Here is a 25,780-nt window from a genome sequence, read left to right as displayed (position 1 = left end):
CAGCATCAGACAATGACAGAATGGGTCAGGTTGGAAGGGACCACAATGGGTCATCTGGTCCAGGCTTCCTGCTAAGGCAGGGTCATTCCAGAGCGCATGGCACAGGATTGCATCCAGATGGTTCTTGAATATCTCCAGTGAGGGAGACTCCACAACCTCTCTGGACAATCTGTTCCAGTGCACAGTCACCCACTCATTCACACAATAAAGAAGTTCTTCCACATATTCAGGTAGAACTTCCTGTGCATCAATTAAAGCAATTGTATAATATTTTATTTGAGGGAAAGTAATTAAAATGGTAGTCCTTGCCCTGCTTTTAGAGATAGAGAATTTTGAAGTTCATTCAAAATAGGAGTTTCATATAGTGGTTGTTACATTTCTATAGTTCATAAAATCATTAGGATGCCTACCCTTCCTAAAAAGCAGTCAAGATTTCCAGCTTTTCCTGGAAGGGTTTATTCTGCACCACAAAATGCTGCTCCGTGAAAACCCGAGGGCTCAGCCCCTGCAGGGTGAAGGGTGCCTGGGGAGGGCACATACCTACACTGAGTGCTGCAGACAGGGTGAAGGGAGGGCTCTAGGTGGGGGGGGGGGGCGGGGGGGGGGGGTGGGATTTCTCCCTGTGCCCAGCACAGGAGGCACTGTGTGGGTTCCCATCCCCTTACTGTTTGCCCCATGCTGGCCAAGAGGATCTGGAGACCCCCCAGTGCTGCTCCACTTTCCCCAGCTGCTGCCCAGCTCAAGAGCTGGATGGAGAGCAAAGCATCTGAGCAGCAGTTACAGCTTCATGTGCACCACTGTCTTGATACAGTTGTCTGCTAGAGGCAGAGATAATGATAGCTTTCAAGGCTAATATGCTTGGCAAGGAGGGAGCTGATACTGGAGGGAAGGGACCAAGAAATCAGTAGTAATTTAAAAATATAAATGTCTACTAGGATTCAGATTTCAGCCTTCAATTGATTTCATCCACTGTGCTCTCTGTACTCGTCTCCTCCAGTGCTTTAGTAGTCATTAAATGAAGTTGGAAAACAAGTTTGTATCGATAACTCTTTTTAAACAAAAGCTATTAATTTCTAAAATAACATAAATACAGGTATAATTGTGATGTCACATTGTCAGAAGCAAATTCAAATGCTTTTCAGAGACACAAGTAAAGTGGTAAGTATGCCACAATTAATGGTATTATTAGTTTGATTTACTGCAACCAGTTACCTTTACAAAAATCAATCCCCAAGCTCATAAAATAAAATAAAATATCTCCCTAAAAATGATACATTTTAAAACTGTCAATAATTAGAGAAAAGGTTACAGATTTATCTTTACTTTTTCCTGTGTGTTACTGGTTGAAAGGTATCTTACAGATTGCTGTGATATGTGGGAGTGTGTATATGAGCAAGAGATAGGTTATAGAAGTCATGAGCTATAAAAAGGTTTTAAAAAAACTAAAATCCGAGTGATCTTTAGACAATTCAGATGACATGTCTAACAAAGACTGTCAGTAGAATAAATGTGGCTATGTTAATATATTGAACCACTAACACTTGTCCTTATCATAATGGAACTTACACAATGGTATCTCCTGTCAGATTCTACTTTACACATACATACATGTTTGTCTGATGCACAGAAAGACAACCGTATCTATTTCATTTCAGCTCTGAATTGATACTTCCATTTTAAATCACCCACAGAACATCTTAGCTTAAATCTGAGCTTCTCTCTGATACTCTTTGCTATTTGTCGTGTTTCTGTATGGGTATACTGAAAAGAGGTTACAGGCAATCTGCTGAGGTCTGTGTGTATGGTGCATTTGACCTCCAGACAAGAAAGGAGTTTCATCCTCCAGTGCTTTTAATTCTTATCCTTGCAGAGACTGAATCTGTTGCTTGCATTCAAATAGTATGTCTCGTTAATGCTAAGAAGCAGTGACCCACATAGCACAATGGATGCAATTGTCAATCCTGCGATTTTTGAGCTTTCCATTCATATATGTCTTAGCAGAAAATCGACTCAGAAATCATTTAATCAGTCTATCAGTACCTCCTTCTTGTCAATGGTTCCAATCCTGAAAAGTCCAGTTTCTCATTGGGCAGCACCAGGTAAAATAGATTTGGACCTAAAACTAAATATTCAGATTTTGAAAATTCCTAGCAGTTCCCAAATCACAACTGAAACCCACCAAAATCCTAAGTTAGAAAAGCAGGATCTGGAAATTATCTTGAATTTTGAGGATGTTCATGTTCTGGTCTAGGTCTGAACTTCAGAGTGCAAAGCTGTCCCTGTTTGTTAGCATTTCAGAAATACTCTACACACAGTTACAGAAAGCAGTGCCCTTTTGTTCCCCCCATGAAAAAAACAGCTTTCATTGCTTTTTTGTTTTGCTATTTCCAAGGGCTGAGGCTAGAGCCTGAATCCTTTATAACAGTCAGTGTTATGCAAATGTCAATCATATCCTTATTATGTTTATTTTCAGTATTTACATGTTTATTTAAGTACTTGCCATTTCCTTTAAGCCTTACATAGCCAATCAGGCCAACCGAGGTCTAAAGGAACAGAACACTTTATTAGTGATATGCTTAATACAGTTTTTTTCCTCTTGTAGATGCAAGATTTACGGAATACAGAAGGAGCCCAGTATAGTTCCCATCCTCAGATGGCAACCATGAGGCCAAGGGTTCAACCTGCAGATATTAGGCAGCCAGGAATGATGCAGCACGGGCAGCTGACTACTATTAACCAGTCCCAGCTCAGTGCACAGCTTGGTTTGAATATGGGTGGAAACAGTGTTCCTCACAACTCGCCCTCTCCACCTGGAAGCAAATCTGCAACTCCTTCACCATCCAGTTCAGTCCATGAAGATGAAGGAGAAGATAGCTCTAAGGTAGGCTTAGATGCTAGGATTACTATGTAAGTGGTGGATATTTTTAGGACCTGCTAAATGAATGGTATGGCCACAGTTATTAAGGTGATACTTTATACATGATTGGTGATTCACTGAAGTGAATAAAGGGTTATGAATACAGAACTTACAATATCCAGACAATTCTTTAGGCAGCTTGAGTAAATTACATCATTCCTCTTTGTGAGAGCAAACTGGAATACTGTTGAACACTGAAAGGATAGCCGTTCCTTTAGGACTTTAATATAAGGGGTTGAGTTTTCTCACTTGCATAGCAGGGATGTTTGTTCCCAGTTAAAGATCAAGTTACTGCTATAAAAAGTATGAACAGTCTGTGCAATATGCTAGTCTTTGCTACTTGGTCACAGGATGAGTAAACAGAACATCATAGCAACCAGAACAGAAAGATCCTATGAACTTTAAAAACCTTACCTAGAAAATCTGGAGGACCCTGTATGCATTTATACTTTTGAGAGGTGCTGACACTTCATCATGACATGTTTAAGCTTCATTTTCATGTCAGTACAGGAATGAAGTGATAAGAGTAATTTACATAATAAATTTCTTTAAAGGATAAATGTCAATCTGTATAGCAGGTTTTGCATGTAAAATTCTCCTAAATCTCCCAAAAATCCTGAAAACCTCCCAGAAATACACAAGTCTATTATCTTAATTTTGCAGACAGAAAAACTGAGACACAGGAAGACTGGGGCTTTGTACTAAGTCATCCCTTAAACCAGGAATATAGCGTGTCAAGACTGGGAACCTCCTTAGCCCTGTTTTGTGGTCACTAGAAAATAGCAGTCCAGTTTAGAGCACTCCTGCAGTGCAGTGTGTGCCACATGCAGTGCAGTGTGTACCACAGCCATGTCTGGTGGGGAAAAGTTGCAGACTTGCAGGGAATGTGAAGAAAACATATTGTGAGTCACTGAGGAGGTATAATCCAGTCAAGAAATGTTAGTCTGATTTGTTTTAACATTATATTGTTTTTCATGCCTCAAGCTATAAAATAATCATGTAATTGGAGACATATGTTTTACTACATTTTGAATAAATTCTGATTCCAAAGTTTTATTTCAGGACATTGCCCTGATTTCACAAACTTTAGGTTTTAAAAATTACTGAATAATTCATACATTTTAAATGAGCACTTCCTTGCTGAGGGAGACTTTAGAATACAGCTATGTAAAAATAATTCCAGGCAGGCTTTACTTTTTTGGAATAATTTATTTGCTAGTCCTGTTGCATTGTTAATATTTTTACATTACTGGGAGTGAGCAAGATGCTCTAAACATCTGGAGAAAATATCCATTCAAATAATTAGGATTTCCTTTCTACTTCTATCAAGTATTTCACTTATTTAACCTATATCTTTAATGTACTTTTTCACTGTAGCACTTTGTGCTGGCAAAAGCGTAGGGTTGTGGTTTCAAGCAAGCAGTACTTATCTGAACCTAATTTTTTTAATAGAGAAATACAAAGAACTGCAGACTAAGTAAAACTTAGTCATTTCTTTATGAAAGCCAGTTTATATAGTGTTCAACTTTTAACAAGAATGTTATTTTGGAAAACTGTCATTAAGCTTCTCTCATGCTCAGTCTAAGCAGAAAAAGATGACAAATGGCACAATGCACGACAAAATTAAATCCAGTGTGCTAAAGTAGATACATTGCCTTAAAATTATATTTATAATTTCACTGCTAAGAGAAGAGTTTTAAAGGATATTACATTTGTTTAATATTGACAGAGGGCTTAACTTCTTCTCCATCTAGTATAGTTTAAACAGCAAGCTTGGTGGGGAACAGATAATGCCATACAAGTCTTCTGTGGGATTTCTTAGGGCTTCATGAAAACACCTGAGGTTGGTCACCAGTGGAGACAGGCAGTGGGCTGGCATACCTGTTCCCATGCAATGGTTCTTCTGTAGTCCCCTCTGTAAAAGACAAGAGGGGTTGAATAATCAGCCTAAGTAGTTAAGTATATTGTTGTACTTCAAGATTTAAAGCTCTCCACTATGTATCTTTGTGTCATGTTGTTCTTCCTGGAAGCTTCCAGTGAGTGGATTAGAATTCTCAAAATAAGCCAGTTTTCTCTGGAGACCTTTCTCCTCAGATACACCAATATTACATTTTATCATAGTTGCTTTGCAGGGGCCTGTGAAAGTTTTCACTCTAGAAATCCTCTTCCCAGTGAAAGAAGGCATTTGTTGGGGACAGGAGCAGATAGACTGACTGTTCTGTCTCTTGTGAGAACATCTATCTTTTAACTGAATATAACTTTGCAAAATCTGGATTTTTCTCTTTGATTTATAAACTATCATGCAGAGATGTGGTATTATTTAATAGATCAGGGCCAGACCTCATTAGCCAGTCCTTTGGCAGGAGTGCAGTTGTTGCAGTCATGGAGTCACTGTTGGAGTTCAGTTCATGGAGTCAGAGATGTTCCTGCCATGAGCACTGTGACAAAACCAACTGCCCCTGAACCCACCGTGTGGCATTAATAGCAATAGTGACATTCTCTCTGTTTAACCAGCAGGACAAGATATTTGCCTGTGTACCCACATTGATCAAAAAGACAAACTACATTTCCAAATGGAAAATCACCTCAGTGTCCTCCCTCAGTTTATACCAGCAGAAATGTGTGAAAGAGAAGCCACTGGTCTTTTCATAGCATATTTGGTAAAGAGGTCCCTAAAAACTATACCTAGTTCTATTTAGAGAAAAAATACAGAAATCTCAATATCCTGTCCATATGTACATGAATTTATAAAAAGAGCATAATGGAAGATATAAAAAAATACATACTTTATGTACACATTTGGACTAAAAGTATAATTGTTGCCCTATGAACCACTGATTTCCAAGCTTGAAGGAAATGACCATTTCAGCTTAATATATATATTCCAAATTCCAGTACTGAGCTTTACAAACTGATGTAATTGTTTGTGTAGTGAGCTTCTCAGATGTTCATTCTATGATAAATATTCAAATTGTTGTAAGCCTTATCCAACCTATACAGAACTAACGGCAGCAGCTGCTAAATATTATTTGGCAGTACTCATTTCGTAAAGACTCTTTCATATAGGCTGTTCAGACTTCAACTGTCCTGTATTTCCTTGCTCAAAGAAAGGGAAAGGGGCTGCCTTATAGAGAGCTTAGTTTCCCTTCATGCTGTTGCTCTAAAAGCAGGACAGCTGAGGTCGCTTGACCATAAGATCAGTGACAACTGTAGCATAATTGTAAGGTTGGATATACATTCAGAGAGCTGCTAAGACCATGGAACTGTGAAATGTAGCCTCATACTAAGGGGTGCACATAACTAAGGCTCCTTAACTCTTCTCAATTTCATATGTGGTGCTATTGTTAGAAGAAGAAAAAAGGGAGAACTTAAAAATTAGTAGTTGTAAGTAACTATAAAAACATTCTAAACAAAGCAGCCACTTAGCACACACCTCAACATTGGAATATTACATTTATGTAATTCTTGCAATAATTCACACTGTTGGATCATTAAACATGTACTTCGTTATTGCCAAGCATAATTGTGAGCTGCTGGAAGCACTACTGGTTTGTAAATAAGTATTTCTTCATAGATGGATAACAGGGTTTTCTGCCATGTTCATTTGCATATCACTTATGAGAGAAATTCAAATAATGTATTTTAGAGGGAGGATAGCAAGAGGACTGCAAGTAGCAAGAATTAAATAACAGAAACACAATTACTAAAGAACTGTTGCAGCATATTCTCCTTATGTGGCAGAGGTTTTACAATATTTACTTTATATGATAGGAGTTATAAGTGGAATTCTGTGTTGTCTGTTCAGCCTATTATGCAGATGGTGCTTGATTAAAATCTATTTTAAACTACAGCGATTACTGCAAGATAGTGTGCATAAAACAGCTCTCCTAGTTCCATTAAAGGCTTTGGTACTATTGCAGTTTATTTTAAATATGCTTATAGACATTTTCCAGGTTCTCAAGGGACATTTAGATATCAACGATGTGCCTTACTTGATAGTTTTAAATCCTACACTAGATATTCTTGTGATCTATTATGTGTGCAACATGGTTAATGTACACTTTTTTAAAGTGAAAGATTATTCCTTTCTTGTGATAAATAAGTTAAATACATCACCATAATTAAGCAATAAGCCATGACAGGAGGTGGATTACCATGAGCTAACTACACCTCCAGGGATTTTGAGGCACAAGTCTATGCCTAGCAGAATATATATGGTTTTTATTTTATTTTCCATCTGTCTCTGCTTTGGTGGTTAGAAGTGGAGTCTATGAAGCTGATAGACTGATGGGAGCATAAGGTAGGCCATCATCTCAGCCATTTGCAAGGTTATTAGTACTGGAATTCTGGTATTCTTTTTATTTCGTTATTTTCATATAAGACAAACAGAATTTCCCCTGTGAGTACTCTGTTTTTATCAGTGGGTTTTTGTAGTCTCTTGATCATTAAGGTTGGAGAATAAGGTTTTTAGAGCTGTTCACGGAACAGCTTACCAGAAGGCACTTACACAAGTTTCTGTAGTATATCACCTAGTTTAAGGGTAGTTGAAGTAATGTGGTATACTAACCTACAGAGAACTTTTAAATCTCATTGGTCCAAAAACAAAATGAAAGGACAAAAATCTTAGCAAATCACACAGGTAAAATTTTAACTATAGAACTACATTATTTCCAAGTCTTCTTGCCCATGGAGTTTGCACTGGACTTCTGAAAAGTTTAGACTAATGTTCTGAAATCAGAGCCCTAGTTAATTACACTTTGACTGCTAGTTTTGTGTACTCCGTAGAATTAAAAAATAGCAAGAGACAAAAAGCTGGATAACTTAATAAAGGGTAGCACAATTTTGGTTTTCCATATTTTCCAAATGCTGACAATAGGCTGCATGTCTATAAACTTTTTATTAAAGTTGCAACTATTGTACATTATTCTCAGAAAACAAGCAACTTCATTTTCAAGTTGTGGTCATAATTTTATTGCTTTTTTTCAGTAAGCCACAGGGATTCAGATTGTTCAATGTAGTCACTTGGGTTCTGTTGGACACCACATCGTGAGGCATATAGGAAAATTATTTTTCTCAAAGTGAGCATTTCCAGCCATTTTCCTCATGCAGTTCCAATGATTTGAACACCTGTATCCTCCTGTGCCACTTGATATGCATTATTAAAAAATAATAATAGAAGGAAGTGAAAGAAGTCATGCCTAGTAGATCCTTAGCCTAGAGCATACCATTTATGCTCTTGATCTTCTCTTCTCTTGAAAATGCTTATGATGCACAGTGCTTTGGTCATGCCGACAAAAGAAAAAACCCTTTGAACCCACTTGCAAGATCACACACCATTTCTACAGTTACAGTAAATTAAGTTATCATATCAAGAAAAGCTACTTTGCCATGGAACTCCAATGTCTTGAAGAATCAGGTTATTGTCCCTTTATGTGCTTGTAAGTCATTGAATCCTAGAATCATTTAGGTTAGCAAAGACCTTTAAGATCATTGAGTCTAATTGTTAACCTCACATTTCCAAGCTTGCCACTAAACCATGTGCCCAGAAGCCACATCTACACATCTCTTAAATGTCTCCAGGGAGAGTGACTCCACCACTTCCCTGGGCAGCCTGTTCCAATGCTTGACAATCTTTTTGGTGAAGAACTTTTTCCTAATATACAATCTAAACTTCCCCAGGGGCAGCTTGAGCCCATTTCTTCTCATTCTATGGGTCAAGAGACCAACACACACCTTGATATAACCTTCTTTCAAGCAGTTGTAGAGAGTGATAAGGTCTCTCCTGAGCCTTCTTTTCTCCAGGCTAAACAACCCCTGTTTCCTCAGCTGCTCCTCCCAAGACTTGAGCTCCAGACCCTTTACCAGCTTCACTAGGAGAAAAGAGTGCTTTGATGTTTGCACAAATGCTCATGTGCAGGGTTTTTTTCAGGTGGTGCATAAATAAGGCACATAAGCTTTCCTCCATACACCATTCCTCAAACCATTTGATTTTACATGAGCAGATATAAAAACTACTCCGCTAAATCCAGATAAGTCAAAACTGGTCCTTTAAAGGGCTCTGAATTGTCTATACTGGTAAAGGTTTGTTTCTTCAGACTTTAATTAGAAGGTGTGCAGGGAAATGCTTGTAAATTGAATTGCTTGGTTCACAACCAGATTTTCTTCAAAGTCCCTGGAAGATGTACCATCAGCTGTAGAAGAAATTGATTTGAGCAGCAGTCTGGGGTCATTCTGGGGAAGGACGAGAATAAGCAAAAGGTAGAAATGACAGTGTTCCTGCTGTCTGCAGGTGATTCATGTTACTGAACTGATACTCAGGCTGTAGAGAAACTAATTTCATTTGAATTTTCTCATTATTTTCTTGTTATAGCCACTAGCAGTAAAACATAGAAAAGGTGAAAAGATGACCAGAGATTATAGCAATTATATGGAAGAGAAATAAAAAGTATTTAAGGGGAAAAATAGTATTATCCATAATACTTGTAGTGAATTTTATACATGTGACTAATGCAGATAGTGTCAACATTTGGATTATCAAAAATAATAACAAAAGTTCCATTTCTGCATGCAAAATCCAAAGTTTTTGCATCACAGAAGCTGTAACAATGGTTGGAGTGAATTAAACTGGCTTTTTTTTATAGTACTTTCCTAATTTTATTTTACAGGTCAACGGTGGCGAGAAGAGACCTGCTTCAGATATAGGAAAGAAACCCAAAACTCCCAAAAAGAAGAAGAAGAAGGACCCAAATGAGCCACAGAAGCCTGTGTCTGCCTATGCATTATTCTTTCGAGACACTCAAGCAGCCATCAAGGGCCAAAACCCCAATGCTACTTTTGGTGAAGTCTCTAAAATTGTAGCTTCAATGTGGGACGGCTTAGGAGAAGAACAGAAACAGGTACAATATGTGCTGTAGCTCTGAGGCTTTGTTTCAGGAAAGTGTTATCAGGGTCATCTGAACACTGTAGGCAGCTTCTTTTGTTAGCCAGGATGAAACTTGAATATCTGCCATCTCAGGGACATGATTTAAAGAGACTGAGATAAGGAGAGCATAGTTTTATTTCATCTCTATGAAACCACTAAAAGAGTTTACCTTGTTTTGGGATGTGGCACAAGTTTTAAGATTATATTTAGGAATGTTTTATGCTGAAATCTGTGGCCCTAGGATTTTACAGTGTCATTACCCTGTACGTGAAACTGCCATGTAAGAAGACCTTGCTGCCAAATATGTGCAGTGGGAGCTGGCTGAGCTCCCACTTGCAGATGTTTCCCTTCTCCGTGATCCCATGATGCCAGAAGTGAAGCTGGGCTCACATTTGCTCCCAGACCACCTGGCTTTTATGAAAGAAGTTAATGATATGTTGACCCAAAGAGACCTGGGTGGCTGCTGGCAATTGGCAGCCTCTAGATATATGTGGGCTGTGGAAATCACTTCCCAAGGTTACTCCTGCTATCCATGGAAAGCTTTGGTTCTGCAACAAGGCCAGCAGAGCTGGACCTGAAACTTTGCAGAAATCCTTCCAAGTCAGTAGAAGTTGTGTAAAAGTGGGCAACTCTGGAAGCTCATCACATGTAAGTGGTGACAGCTGGCAATTACCATTGATCCACACTGTAGCATACCATTGCTCTTCTGTTGTTATTGGTTGCATTTTTACTAACTGCTGACAGAATGCATTGGATTGATAAAGGAATGGGAACTTTAAGAAGGCAACAGATATGGAGGGAAAGGATGTGCTGGGTGAGAGTTTTATTGACTACAGGAAAGCTGGATTGGGGTTGATGTTAGCACAAAGAGTGGAAAAGTAGTGGGAATTAGCTGAATCTCAGTCATTTGCACACCATTGTTACAAAATTACAGTTAAAAAACCCAAAGAATTAATTAAAACTTCTAATGATTTTACCATGTAAAATTATTTGGGCTTGGAAAAAAAAAAAGGCTTACTTTGCTAATAACTGGATGGTGTAGGTACATCTAGATCCTTGTTAAAGATACCAGTAAAAAGAATCAAGATTTGGCACTCACTAACTAACAAACAAAAGCTTTTGTTATCTAGTATCCACCGATGAATAAGGCCAGCGTTTGGAAGGTTTAGCTGTAGGAAAGGTAACTTTCTGAACACAGGGATCAGAAAAGTCACTTGGACTGGCACATTAAAATTATTTTCTTGTGTTGTGTCTTTCTTTTCCCTTTCTTAATATGCCCAGCAAAGGCCAACCTAAAAGACTGTAAAATGCACATTCATTTCCTTCGAGTTTGTCATATGACTACCACTAAAATATTAAAGCACTTCCACAGAAATGTGTAAGAAAAGTGCATGAAACACTAAATTTCCAGCTTTTCAATTTCCTATTCATAGTTGAGAGCAAAATTTGAATAAGTCCAATGGTATAAGAACAGAACAAAATTTATTTTCCTTATCTCTGTTGTTGTTAATTTAAGTTGAAACACAGATGAATGATGTGTTATGTAATCCATATGACACATGCATGTAAAAATGGCTGCAACTATTTTTTTAAAGCCAATTCTTTAAAGAATTGGGTTAGCATATCTTTGTTGCTTTTTGACTCATTATCATCTACTAAGCACATTTTTAAAATTCCAGTCCCAAGCCCTTTCTAATCTAACACTACAAAATAATAAAAGATAGTTCCCATAAAAAAAAATGGCAATCCTATTTTCTAGAATAAATTTAAACTCATTTTTTATTCCATTAGAGATCTAATAGTACAAAGTAATGGTTACAAGACATCTTAACTGACTAGATAGTCTGTATTTTAAAGGCCTAATTTTTCAGATCCAGAGCATTAGTAACTGCTATGAAACCTATGTCTCTGGTAGGAAAATTGGACTCTAAAAATACAAATGATTAATGTAGCATTTGGTATTTGGCATTGGAGAAGCTTCAGAAATTCAAAAATAGTTAAATAAAGAAACAATAACATCATTAGTGGACCACTTTATTGATGAATTATACTTGCTGAAAAGGATTCAATTATCATAAAGCTTCTGGCTTATGTTTTGGAAGCTAATGCTTATTCTGGAATTTAAATAGAAATATGTTTCCAAATTATGTTTCCTGAATTGGAACTCCTTTTACTATTTAAATAGTAAATATAAATGAATCAGAAAGTAGAACATAATGCAGCTATTGAGAAAGAAGAATAGCCTCATGTTTTCATGCTAAAATGAAATCTTCTTTGTTCCTATGATCTGAGCCAATTTTTCTGAAATGCATAGAATTCTTCTTGTTTATTCTTGAAGATTGGCCACAGAATAAATAAAAGTGTAGAAATTCAGTACAATAATGACCTAAGGGCAGTATATTTATGTCCAAGACTTTGCAACAAAATGTTGATAACCTGACATATTAGACTGTAGTTTGAAAAGCTTTGTGCAATAACCACATATGTTTTTCAAACTGTGAAGAACTAGGAAAATGTTGTTTGAGAAAATAGGATTTGAATGACAAAAAAGGAAATGGTGTTATGAACTAGCTGATGGTGGGTGCCTTACTGAAGTTAGGGGAGAGTTATGCTTAAAATGAATTGCACTCTGATACTCTTTTCATGAGAATAATGCAATTTACTAGACTAAAACAGATACCAGTGTACTTCCCTCTTATTTTCTGATATGAAGACATTTGAATTTTTGAATCATGTATTCCCATTAATTTCTGTGTGTAAAAGGTCAATTTGCAAACACTACTGGTGTGTGCCTGTATTTTATTTGTCTAAATCTATCTACACAGAGTCTAGAAATTATAGGGAGTTTAGTGGTCATCGTGGACTTTGTCATGGGCTTCTCAAATTCTGGATAGAGTACAATAATTATATATGATCGGAAGCAGGCACTGTGCATTTTCCTTCATTTTTCACTGTAAATGCTTTCTAAATTTGTTCAGATTAATAAATCCATGGATGGATGGTAGGCAGCTGTAGCAGTAATATGTTGAGGCACATCCTCCTCAATGCTGTAGCCATAGCACTGGGATTTTTTTATTTCAGTGGCTTTTCCAGTTCCTTTCCTATGATTGCAAACACTGTTTTCTCCTTAGTCCTATACTTCTGTACTTCCCATTTCTATGGCTTATCTATGTACATCTTTGCCCTTTGCACACTTTTTTACTGCAAAGGGGAGATAAACAGCCCCTAGGAAAGAGGGATCAGCATGCTAAATGGTTGAGTTGCTGGCTTTCAGACAGAACACTGGTTTAAACTGGGTAAAAAGGCTATTTAGGTCATTTTCTGTCCTTAGATGAAAAAGGAAAGTAATTTTAAATCAGTACCAGATGTGCATGTACTAAATGAACCTTAAGTTTCTAATTGGAGTCCTAGTAAAGCTGTAATAGATGTGGCAAATTACAAACAAAATGTTCTTGTTTACTTTAGTGTAACTTTAAAACTTCAGCCAAAGACCTTAATAAATGTTCTGTTATTCTAAAAATGGAATTGAATGTCTATTCAACATTCAACAAAATTAATCTCTGGTGTAACTTCAGTGACTTAACTGGAATTCTAGTAGGAATTAATTTGGCCTCCTATGAACAGCTTAGTGTGCATACTTTTGTGTGTGTGTATGTGTTCCTGTGTGTTTGCTTCAGAGTTGTGCTGGTCCTACAGCTGGGAGAAGGAGGGATTCACCTCGGGCACCCAAAACTTAGCAATCAGAAGAAGCAGGTGAAACGACTGTTTGAGTGCTGTGACAGATGCTTTCTTTCAGGCTGCATAATTCATAGACAGTAATATTAGCTGCAACAGTTCAGCTCAATAGCAACACCTCATTATTTTATCCCTCAGTATTTATTCCTATGGTTGACGCCTCATGAAATTACTGTTAATGTGTTTATATAAGGGCAGATCTGACACAAGTGGGAAGAATTTAATTTCCCACTCATTCTTTCCTGCTGATGTGTCCTCTTCCCCTGGTAGAAGTGGCAAGTGTAAATAGTTAATTTGCTTCAATTATGAGCCTGTCCTGCTAAATTAGAAGCAGCAGGAATATGAAGAGCCAGAATTATACATATGAGGCAGCTGACAAATCCTCCGAGCTCACAAAATCAAATCATTTACTCCTCATTGGTGCTCAAAGACCCAATAGATAAAACCTGCAGTTTATCCTTTAACATACGATGGAACTTGGATTGTATTTTACCAATACTTATGTAAAAATAAGTCCCTGTGCATTCGTGTCAATGTTTGTAATGCTTTTACCAATTTCACTATAACCCACAAGCTTTCAGAGGTTTTTATTTTGTCTCTAAAAGTAGCCCAGACTGATATGGGCATGAAAAATAACAAAGTGTGTATTATCAGTTTCTCTTTTGACCATAGAGATGTTTTTGACATAGCAGCACATTATCCACAGCTGGGATGAACCAGGTAGATCAGGAGGGAGGTTACAAGTAATGCTGGCCAACACCTCAGATCTCCACAGCTTCTCCCATGATGTGAGACACCACAGGTCTGATCAAAGGGGATCCAAGATTAGTATTTCAAGAGGTCTTGACTCTGCCTGTCCTCTGAGAGCACCCAACCTAGATCCTTCCTCCCAGGGTGTGACGGTGTCCCATCCCTTGACATGACAAATGGGATCATCGATCCCATGGCTGGAAGAGCCAGCATGTCCCCACTGCATTTCCATGTATGTGGGGTGCCTGGTGTCAGGATGTCAGACAGTAAACTGGGACTGGCTGCTGAAACAGTTTCAGAAGATGTGCAGACCATGAGGTCAAAGTAGTCAATAGCATTTTTAAAACAAATTTTCAATTTCTTCCCTTGTATATGATGATGTACTCACACAGACATTTGTTTTTCTATCCCTAATTCTTCCTTTAAAAATCCTTACTTGCTTTGTGCTAATGAAGCAGTCTCCAAGGAATAACTAACACACTTGTAAGAGGATGAGAATGTACCTCCAGTTCAGTAGATAAACAACCACACAAGGTTTAGCTTTGTTTTATTTTTGTCCATGAGAATAGGAAGAGAAGGCACATCTGTGTGTGCACACTGCCAAAGTGAATTATGGGCAAAATGGATTCTGGAATAGGCACAACAGACAGCAACCTTACATCTCTCCTCCCAGGTACCTGCATCAACAATATTGCTTTCACCAGTATTGCATCTAAGGTGTGTTTGGGAGATGGCTTGTTTTTCTTCCCAAATTTCCACATTGCAATTTCATCTCTACCCTTTGAAGGACTTGGGTGTCAAGATTTCAAAACTGATCCTCATCCTGATGTATTCTCCTTCTCCCTTCCTCTGAAAGCATCTGGGCTTAATGAGCTGGAACACAAATGGGCCAATAATAGACACATACTAAGCACAGATACACCTCATGTCTTTGTACATATATGTAAATTCATACCTACAGGTTTTTCTATAGCCCTGACTTCTACATGGCCAGTCCTTGAACCCCTTAACTTCTATTGATGTCAGAAGGGAGAAGTATCAGGCCCTCTGGGGGCACTGAAGTCACAGGGAACATCAGACACCCCCTGCTCAGGGTGGATTTCTAACATCCCTTTGCAGCACACAACAAACACAGATCCTAGAGAAATATTGCACAAGGCTCCTGAGTTATGAAATGTTGACTTTAAATCTACTCCACCTTCTTATTGTACTTGAAAGCAGCTGGGCCAAAAAGATCCTGGATTCCAAATACTGCCGGAGCAATGTGCATAAATAATAGCCTTAATTTTCAACTTACTCTTCTCCAGCTTTTAGCTATACATTTGACTTCAATAGGAATATGAATTTTGCATGTCATTTGCATACAAAACTGGATTTAGGCCCAACTATTATACCTCCATTCAGGCTCACATCCTTATTTTTTTTTTAAAGATTACCAACAGGTAGAAATAATCACCATGCATCTAATGTCACTTGTTTTGTACTCAACTTTCATCCATCATGCTCCTGAAAAAGTGCACAGTCCTGCTCCTGTAAGCTGAAAGCATCAAGACTGTGAGGTCAGATTTAGGCCTGGCACAAATGGCTGCAATTTCCAATGTTCTCCATAGAGTCTCACTGTTTGTGCTAGAGCTGAATTTGGCCTGTGATCTTTCCCCCACATGCCAGAAAGACAGAATACTTTCCCCTAAGCCTCTAATATGTCATCAGCATCTTTTCCATGCTCTGCAGTCAAAGAGACTACTGAGCCATATAGCTAGCCCTGGGCCTCTTTGTTACTGTATGTACTTAGATTAAAAATCAAATGGTAACATATTTCAACGTCCATTAAGCAATTCTGAGAAATTTTGTTTTTCTGACTGCTGTGGGAATATCTTTCTCCATATTTCAGATGAGTGTTTGCAGCTCTAGGTGCCTTTGCTGGAAAATCAGGAGATTAAAACTAGAGATATGTCTCCCACTTGGAAAAAAATACAAGTTTTCTCTATGAGCCGACATATTTAGGGCCAGGAATGACAATCTGAATGTGGAATTTAATTCTGGATTGGAGCCTACTGTATTTTATCAGATGACATTCCTGTAACTGTAGTCTGTGAAAATGACACTCCCATGGGATATAACACTGCAGAGACCAAGAATACAAAATCGGTCACGTTGCTTTTTGATTTACTGTTTTTGCATATACTGTTTTGTGGGGTTTCTGGAACACTTCCACCAAAACAAATGTGGGCACTTTCACATAATTTTAAAAAGAAAAATAAAACTCTCTTGCAAGTCTTAGCTCTAAGGAGATATCCACAAGATAAACAGAAAATTTCCCTTTCTTTGTCATCCTTGTACCATCTATTTAGGCAAAGCCAGGGAAGTAGCATGGTTCATTCCAATTTGCTTTGTCAGCTAGGAGACACAGAGCTTTTGCAGACTTCCATGAAGCACAAATTCTGAAAGTCTCTTTATCTCCAAAAATTATGAGTCAGTTTAGTTCACTCTCTCCAAGTCTAGTATCATTTCTAGTAACAAAGAGGACTGTAGTTGCAAGCACCACTTTTCCATTAACACCTGAGAGTCAAAACTGAGGATGTGGTTGCAGACATTTGAGTGCTCTTGTGATGACTGGGGACAGGGACATCTGTTCCCCTCAGGCAATAAGGATGGAAGACACAAGTGGCAGGGTAGTAATCCCACTGTGTTGTAATATGTTGATAATTCTCCACAAGCAAGTTGAGAGGAAGTTCATTGGGAAAAAATGGCTAGCCAGAACAAAAACCTGGCTTAAGACATCACAGATATATTTCAACTACGTATATACATATATATATATATATATAAGTAATGAACTTCATATTATAGAACACATAGAAAAGCATGGGACACATAAAGCCTGCCTCAAAGAATTTATGATCCAAAAAGACAAGAACTAAACAGCAGCAGCTAAAATACATATAGTAAAACAAGACCAGAATTTGGCAGCATAAGGCAAAAGTTCTTAAATTCTTCTGTGGTTTTAATTTGGTGAATCTAATATTTGTGAGTGGCTGTGCTATAACTTGCCACCCCTCTCTCTCCAAGTGGAATTTTGATGCATTCATTTTAGGGATGTGCATCACTGTTAAGAAGAGTTCAGTCCTTGCTTTAGGCTGCAGTAGCTCTGGTGGCCCACATGCATGGTCAGCAACCTGAGCCAAAGGTTGCTGGTGCAATGGCCTGGGGGCTGGTACCAGCCTGTGAAAGCCCAGGGCATTGGTTTTCCCTGGTGGTCTAATTCAAAATCTATAATATATATTTATATGCACAAAGTAGAGTTTTGTGCTTGCTCCTTTTTACATGCTTTGCTGTACATTGTAAGGGAACTCGAAGCTACCTTGGAAGTGTGACTAAACAAGGACCTGTGTATTATGCTGTCTGCAATTGTGTATGTGAGGCACAGCAGGAAAATAATGCCAGCAAGTTCCATTTATAGACAAATGTATGCAGTCTTGGTGTTTTGGGGTTTCTATAAGATGCTGAAGAGAAAAAGAATAAATTAAACTGACCTACCCTGCATATACAAAATTATGTCTTTTTCTGCCAACATTCATTTTTCACAACTGGGATAATATAGAAAATAAAATACACAAATATGCTGCTGAATCAGAATGGGCCTTTGCTGCCTGAGTGACAATCAGTTGACGTTCAATTATCATGTTAATTGAATTAAAGCAAAATAGAAATTACTTGATTCCATAACTATATGTTCCTATCAAGTTACTTATTTAATAATTGTTGCTTGCTTGACAGAGGACAGGAAAATGACCTTATAGGAGATTTCTGAGATGCTATAAATAAAATTATATATTCCTACTATGCAGCATAGATAAGCAACAGAACAGATACAGGAAAAATGTTAATTGTGTTATTGGACATGATGTGTTGTATAATCTGGCACTGTCTTAAGCATGAAGCTCAAAATACCTTCAGCTATTATCTAGAGCACTTGAATGATGACACAAGCCTTTTTCCTCCCCAAAAGTGCTACAAGGATGCAAGTATTATACTTACAACAACACAAAACTATTTAAGCCTGAGGGCTAAAAATTTTCACAGCTGCAGAAAAAAATTTAAAGAAGAGTTTGAGAGGAGCAGCTGACTTGTTCATACCTGTTGAGGTACTGCTGCAAATGCTGAAGACACTTGCCCTGCCTTCATAAGTCCCCAGTACAAGTCCAGTCCAGCACAAAAGCAAGTGAATTGGTATCACTGCAGGGCCACATTCATTTGCCTTCAGAGAAAAATACTGACAGCCAGACAAGACCTTTTTGGTATTTGTGTTACCAAGTGTTTACCTTCTAGACATGCAATTTTTAGTCTAGTTTTACTTAGACTATTTTTTAGTCTAATTTTTAGTCTAGGCCATGACCAATCAATTTCCAAAACTAGCAGGAGGATCATCAGCCTACTTGTATGCTAACCTAAGCACCTTCAGAAGGACATACAATGAGAGCTCAACCTGTTGTCCTCAGAGGACACACCAATGCTTTTCCAGGGACAAAGTGGGGTGAGCTGATCACCTTCCAGACAAGCCAGTCTGCAGGGGCTGTTCTTGCCCATGCAAAAATCAAAGCATGCTGGGGTCACCTAAAACTTTTTCCCACCCAGTAAGGACTTTTACTATGATGACCTCCTGTTAAATTGTTAATTTAATTTTATAGTGCACGGGAAGACACGGTGTTTATGTGATTATTATTGTTCACCAAATGATTGAAGAGAAGAGGTCAAGGCAGTGTGTACACTGAACATGGTAGATGTGTAGGTAGGACATAATTAAATAACAATGGTCTGATGATGTTTCTATGAAGTAGTGATGTTTTAGATGGAGATTTGCAGAATTGTTGTTAGCTTCACATTATTGAGTTAACCTTGTGCAATATTACTATTTGCAGGAAAAGTCAGGTCCCAGAGGTCTCTTTCAATTATGCTGTGACTGTAAGAGCACAGCAGGAGTGTCTATTTTTTATATTTGTATAATGCAAAATAAAACTCAATGTGAAAGCAGTAGATACATGATCTTTTGAAGATCATTATTTTTTGTAAAATTCTTTGTTCAGCTCTGTTTTTTAAGTTGGCTGTTAGAGTGATGCAGAGGCATTGCAATATACAAAGCTGTATAACTTAGTCTTTGTTCTGTAGGTCAAGCTGAATGCATTCTAGCAGCTAGGAACAGACTGCTGACTAATTTTTTATTTGTTTTCAAAACAAATAGTAATTCCCCTAATAATCACAAATGATCACAACTTCAGAAGCAAATTGCTACCTTTTTATTTTTATTTGCAGAACAATAGGAGATCAACAAAAACTACGTATTTATCTTAATCTGGAGAAATTACAAGGGTGCAAAGATACAGTTGCACAGCTAAAACCAATCTTTTTCCCTCTCTGTCTTTATATTTACAATTTTAGAAGCCTAAGACTTCTCTGTTTCCATTATGATCTTTTGCTTCCCTGGGAAGCAAAATCTTTAATCCTTTTAGACAGCCTCTGAGTTTTGCCAGCCTGTATCTGAGGTTTGTTCTGTGTTTGAAAGCAAAGCGTTAGTGAAACAAAAAATTGTTTCACGAGTACATTCTTTGTGAGAACGGTGTTGTACTGGATCCTTCCAGCCTGACATTACCACTCTCCCTTTGTAGTCTGCAACTGTATTGTCCTCTGTGTGTACACTCTGTGCTGCCAGGTCCTCTCCATTACAGGACTGCTGGTTTTACTGAAGCATTGGAAGATCAAAAGAGAACACTTGAAAGTTTCATAAAGTTTATCTTTCTGGGGAGGAGGTGTTCATGTGTGCTTTTAGCTGTGGAATTCAGAAGAACACCCCAAAATTGTCCTCCTAAATAGCTTTGCCTTTTAGCTTTGAATCAATAGCCCAGTTAACCAGGCAGTGAGGGAGGGGGAAGGTGGGCAGTCTTTACTTTCCTCATGGAGGCTTTTCCTCAGGTGCCCAGGTTGTGCATTTGGCAGAACTGGAAAACAGAGACACAAAGAGAGAAACAAAGTTTCCTTTTGTTCAATATTATGAACCTCAAATGCCTGTCCACATGTGGATTAACCTCTGGCACGTAACTTAAAAATCATGAAGTATAACAATAAAAAAGTAAATTTTCTTTCCCTTTATTTTTCTCCATCACTTTTAAACCTTTAGATGTTTTTTAAACCTTTCCTTTCAACAAGAAAGATGAGGAGTCAGGCCTACTTAGTTACATGAAGCCCAGATGCATGCATGACTCCTAAATCTATCCTTCAGGAAAAGACTCAAATCATGAAGTAGTGAGAAACTCATGACAATATTTGCAAACAGAAATGTTGAGTGTTCCTTAATCTGTCATTGACATGGCTAACAGCAAGTCATTAGCTAGGCTCCATGGGTCAGAAGCTGGTTCTCCTCCTGAGAGCTTTCAACCCTAAATATCTAGACATGCTTTTCTAACATCATGTTACTGTAGTGCTATGAGTCCTTCCTAACCCTGCAGATAATCTTTGATCTTGAAATCTGGGCAAAGTTGAAGGGATTCTCCAAAGTCTTTAATCTATTATGAGATTGTGCATATGCCACATTTTAAAAAATTTGGTGAGTTGAGAGAAATGTGCAGAAATAGATCCATGCTTCTGAGAAGTTAATTAGACCGATATGGGATCAAGACTGGAATAATGACTAACATTTATTATCCTTAGAGGCTCCATGGGCTTCTTTTACTGCCCCCAACAGTTCACCCAGGGAAGAGAGAAATTCTCTTGGCTGATGTATGGTGCTGTCTTCTCCTCCTTCATTTAGCTGAAATGTCTTTCTGCAAATTCTTGTCTTCTCCAGAGGGTTTTAACTGGTCCCACAAGTGGAAGCTGGTGGAGAGCCCCCTTCCCCCATCCCCAAAGGTCCCATTTGAAAGTATACCCCACACTTCACTTTGAGCAATTAAACCTGAGATGCTATGAGGGATATTGTTTTTTCAGTACTGCTGGTTAGTTAAATGGTGTTTCACAGTTGGAACAATATTTTCTTTAAAATATTTGATGTTTATTATTTCACTTCTTAAGCAATATGAGGAGGAAAGGCTGTTTACTTAGAAAGACATTATGAAAATGCATGAGACATACCAGTGATATATAAAAACAAAACCAGATTCATTTACCAATGTGCCACTCTTTGTTTTTAGGTATACAAAAAGAAAACCGAAGCTGCCAAGAAGGAGTATCTGAAGCAGTTAGCTGCCTACAGAGCAAGCCTTGTATCCAAGGTAACACATAATATATATACATACACACACATATATATATAGTGACATATTGCAAACCATTTTCAGCTGAGCACCACAGTATTTAGTGCAAATAGCCTTGTTTATTATCACCTTAAACTTGCGTTTAAGTTGCAAATGCTCAATAAACACAGTCATCTGTCCACGTAAAGATGTCCCTTCCCTCCTGGTTATCAAGACAGCACTTCAGTTTGGGAGTAGCATGCCAGTTCAACAGGGGAAGGAGGTAGTGGTAAGTAGACCCTCATATAATAAACATGCCAGGCAGCCACTGTGCTACCTAAAAGGGAAATACATATATAAATGTGATGCACAAAATGCCTGGGTTTGGTTTCGCGAGGTTTTTTTAGTACTGCTTTTTACCTTGCAATCTCAAAACAGAAATAGCCAAGCTGAGATGATATTGCAGATTTTCATAAGAAATGTGAATTTCCATTTTACGTCCAGCAGGCCATTGTGAGCGCAAGCGTAGGTCACCACTAAGACAGCAGTGGAATGTTCTTTAGTGGAACATGCCAAATAAACAGCCAGTAGCAATTTTCTAAATAGATTTATTCAAATATTCTCAGTGCCCATAATTTTGCAGTAGACTCTTTAGAATTTGTAATAGACCTTTAAACATGCAGAAGAATATGAAATTACTGTACCATGTCAATGTGAAAAGTGCATTGAGCAACTTCAGAATCATACCAGTTAGAACCACTTTTTTTAGGTCTATCAAAACAAATTTAGATATATTTTGTTCTTACTTAAATAAAATCAATTTTAGAGGTAAAGAGGTTAGTTTCAAAATATTTCTGGGGCCCTGCACACTCTGTATACTATATTAACTTTTCAGGTGGTTGCTATAAAATTAGCCTAGCAAGGAGTTTTTGTGCATGTTTCTGCATTATCTCTGTATTTGGTCAGTGTTTTTTCTGAATTTAAAAGTCTGAAATATAGGTATCACCCAATTCATTTTGGGGGGTTGTGTCCTATAACTTTCCATTTTTTTAGCTACCATTATAAATACTCCTGCATTTAGTTGAATTAATTTACAGTATACCTTTCATTTCTGTATTAGGACTGTTTGGTTCCAGAAATAATCATTGCCTTCAGAAACAGTACCATGTGAGCACAAGCAAGTCTTTAAATCTTTTTGAAATAGCTTGTTTATTGGCAAAAGATAGGTCTAAAAGCCCAAAATATTCCAAGTTTTAACCCAGATTTTCACTTGAGAAGATAACTTGGCTATCATTATTTAGCACATCATGGACTATTTATGTAACACTCTATGTGGCTTAATTTTGAAGTGCACAATATAAAAAAATAAGAATTTTTTTTTACATTAAAAAAGTATATTATGGCATTTTTCTGAAGTTAATTTTTAAGAAAAAAATTTGGAAGATTGTTGATCACTTCAGTGCATGAATCCATTTGTGCAAATATTCAAATTTGTTGTTAGTCAGAAAAGCGCTGAAGCATTTTCATAACTTTTAAGCAATTATTTAAATTCTGTCCATAATGCAATATTTTGGAATTATTAGTGTGGAATTATTAGTGTGGAAGGTATAAAAATATAGACTTAATGAAGCTGAGTACTGATTGCTTATTCCCATGAACACACTTAATGAATCTAACAGAGCTGGCATGTAACTAAAGCAAGTCCATTTTGGAATAAGGATGTAAAATAACCATTTGTAATATAATATCAGTATATTCTACATTATCATTATTAAATATTTATATGGCACCAGAAGAGTTGTAGTTCTTTAGACAAGCCTGTAAGCATGAGAAAATATATATAATACATAATTAAGATTATTTGGAATTATTGTGGTCTTTTATATCCATGTTGTTTCATTACTATCCATAAAAACTACTTTTAGATGGTATTATTAAGACTCCAAGACCTCATTATAAAGGGTTTAGACATGCCAAAAGTAACACACATTTTCCAAAAGTTCTTTATCACCATGTTAATAATTTTGCTCCCATATATATTTTACATTTTGTACCTCACTCTGTGGTATCTCACATTTATAATCAGGTGTTCACCCTGGATGCTCCTGAGTTATATTTACTGCATGTTGTTTAACCTTGCTACTTCATAGAATTTTCTGTGCTGCTCATCCCAACAGTGCTTTGGTGTAAAGAAATTCTCACTAATACTTGGGAGCGGGAAGTTTATATTGTCCATACTTTCAAACACAATTAAGTCACGGTGAAATCAGGTTCTCAGTAATTTTGTGTGTTCTCCTTGGAAGATCTTTTTTCCAAGTATTTGAACAATGTTAAGCCCTTAATGTTCATAGCAGAGCTCCAATGACTTCTAGGTGGCAGCTGTGAGATGCTCAGATGTGCTTCATATTCCATCAGGACATGCTTTTGCTGTCCAAATATTATCCAATTCTCAAACTTTCTTTCATATCCCCTCCTAGATGTTTCTGTCTGCAGGAAGAGGCAGGCACAACTAGGCAAGGGTTCTGCTCAGGTCCCATCTACCCAGCTCAACAGGTGTCTTACACCACGCAGAGCAGCTGCTTTTCCTGTTTCCAATCTTTTCACACTGATTCTGCTACCTTTTTCATTAAGTATTACTGGTTTTTAAACTAGTGAGCATATGAGAGTAATTCTGTATCTTTTTCTGCATTTATTTGCAAGTCTTCTCTTTTCTGAAAAGCAAGGACTGGACATGGGCCATGTTCTGCCTCAGTGGTCCAGACATGGAATTGCATTCATGGCACCCATCTTGGCCATTTGAGATTCCAGAATAGTCAAAGTAGAAGATCACAGAGAAACAGGGTAGAACTCCTATTGCCAGGAGTTGCTAGCCTCTGCCTGACAGCAGAATAATGATATTCAGACACACTGGTGTTCATCCCAAACTCTGAGGTGGAAGTGGAGCATCAGGTGGAGAGAGTGGCCTTCTCCATGACACTCAACTCCTTGCCTCTTTACTCTGCTTTTATTCTCCCCTCCTCTCCTGTTCATTGTTTAGAAAGCTGAGCAGTTCTGTCTGGAATTTGGCACACACACACACCCCCACAGAGGTCGCCCACACCCATAGTGTGTATCTCATCAGACTTGTTATTTGATAAAATCATGGCTGAAAAGAGCAGAAGTGTCACCAGCAACTCTGGTAATAGGACTGCCAGCCCACTTCTAGTACACTTATAAGTGTGTTCACGATGTCTTTATAATACATACATGGCTACCAGCCGGTAAATACGGTAAACATATGATTGTATAAATATGTCAGTAGGCATTAATTCCCATTCATTTATATTTTCTGTATTTTCTCCTTTTTTATACCGGTTGAAATTAATGGGTGTGTTGTCGAGTTCATTCATGTGTGTAGGAACTGATAGGAAAAGTAAAAACACATAACAAAGCATTATGTCTTCTGCTATGCAGATTGCCATATTGCTTATAGTACTGACTAAGCCTTTGCATTGTAAACAAGTGTCTTTATATTTGCCCTTAGTTGCAACTTTTACTACTATTCAGGTCCAGAAATGCAGTCTCTGGTATCTGGTAATTTCTACAGCATTACATAAAATGCTGTGAATTGCAATTTTACTTTTTTTCATATAACAAGCACTTTTTCTAGCCTAACCAGCCTTTTTTTCCAGCTGACATTAGAGTTTTTGCTGCATCTTTCATATATATATATTTAATACAGATATATATGGGTAAATATTAAATACTTTCATATATTGCATATGGTCATCTATGAATATTTATAAATCAATATATGCATGTTATGTATTCAACATGCATAATATATTTATGGGCATATAAGTGATACATATATGTATGTTAATTATAGCAGTACAAATGTATCTGTTTCAGTAGTGCAAAAAAGATTTCTCTTCCCTGTTTCATTCTTTTTGACCAGATGAATCTTTAATTCTCTCTGTGTAGTGACACAATTTCAAGTTTCATGAAGATATATATTAGTGACTGTGGATGAAGCTAAAACCTCTCAGCAAGGGGAATATTATTCAAATTCAAAATACTCAAGCATATTTCAAAACTCTGATGTTGTATCTAAGTCAAAGTGGTGTCCTCACTTGACTTTGAAGTGAGCACATTGGACATTTTTCGGTTTTGTGGACAGTGCAAATCCTTTGAACATGTAAAATTGCTTCTTGAAACATATGGCAGACTTAGTTTTTCCTAGTCTATCATCTT

General features: G+C 37.5%; 1 protein-coding gene across 2 annotated transcripts in view; it reads left to right on the top strand.

Moving 5' to 3' along the window:
• Window positions 1-25,780, top strand: part of TOX (thymocyte selection associated high mobility group box) — a 218,110-nt gene that overhangs the window by 170,931 nt on the left and 21,399 nt on the right. Inside the window, exons 4-6 of one of the 2 annotated variants that reach the window (XM_083861977.1) lie at window positions 2,603-2,881; window positions 9,583-9,813; window positions 21,506-21,586. In XM_083861977.1, coding sequence (XP_083718103.1) covers window positions 2,603-2,881; window positions 9,583-9,813; window positions 21,506-21,586 — 591 coding nt within the window. The remainder of the gene's footprint in view (window positions 1-2,602; window positions 2,882-9,582; window positions 9,814-21,505; window positions 21,587-25,780) is intronic. The other variant, XM_083861978.1, reaches the window with a different exon arrangement.

This window comes from Zosterops lateralis (genome assembly GCF_965231275.1).
Source record: "Zosterops lateralis genome assembly, chromosome: 1".
NCBI classification, from domain to species: Eukaryota; Metazoa; Chordata; class Aves; order Passeriformes; family Zosteropidae; genus Zosterops; species Zosterops lateralis.
The sequence above is the reverse complement of the archived record's forward strand: the minus strand, read 5'-3'. Positions and strand labels throughout refer to the sequence as shown.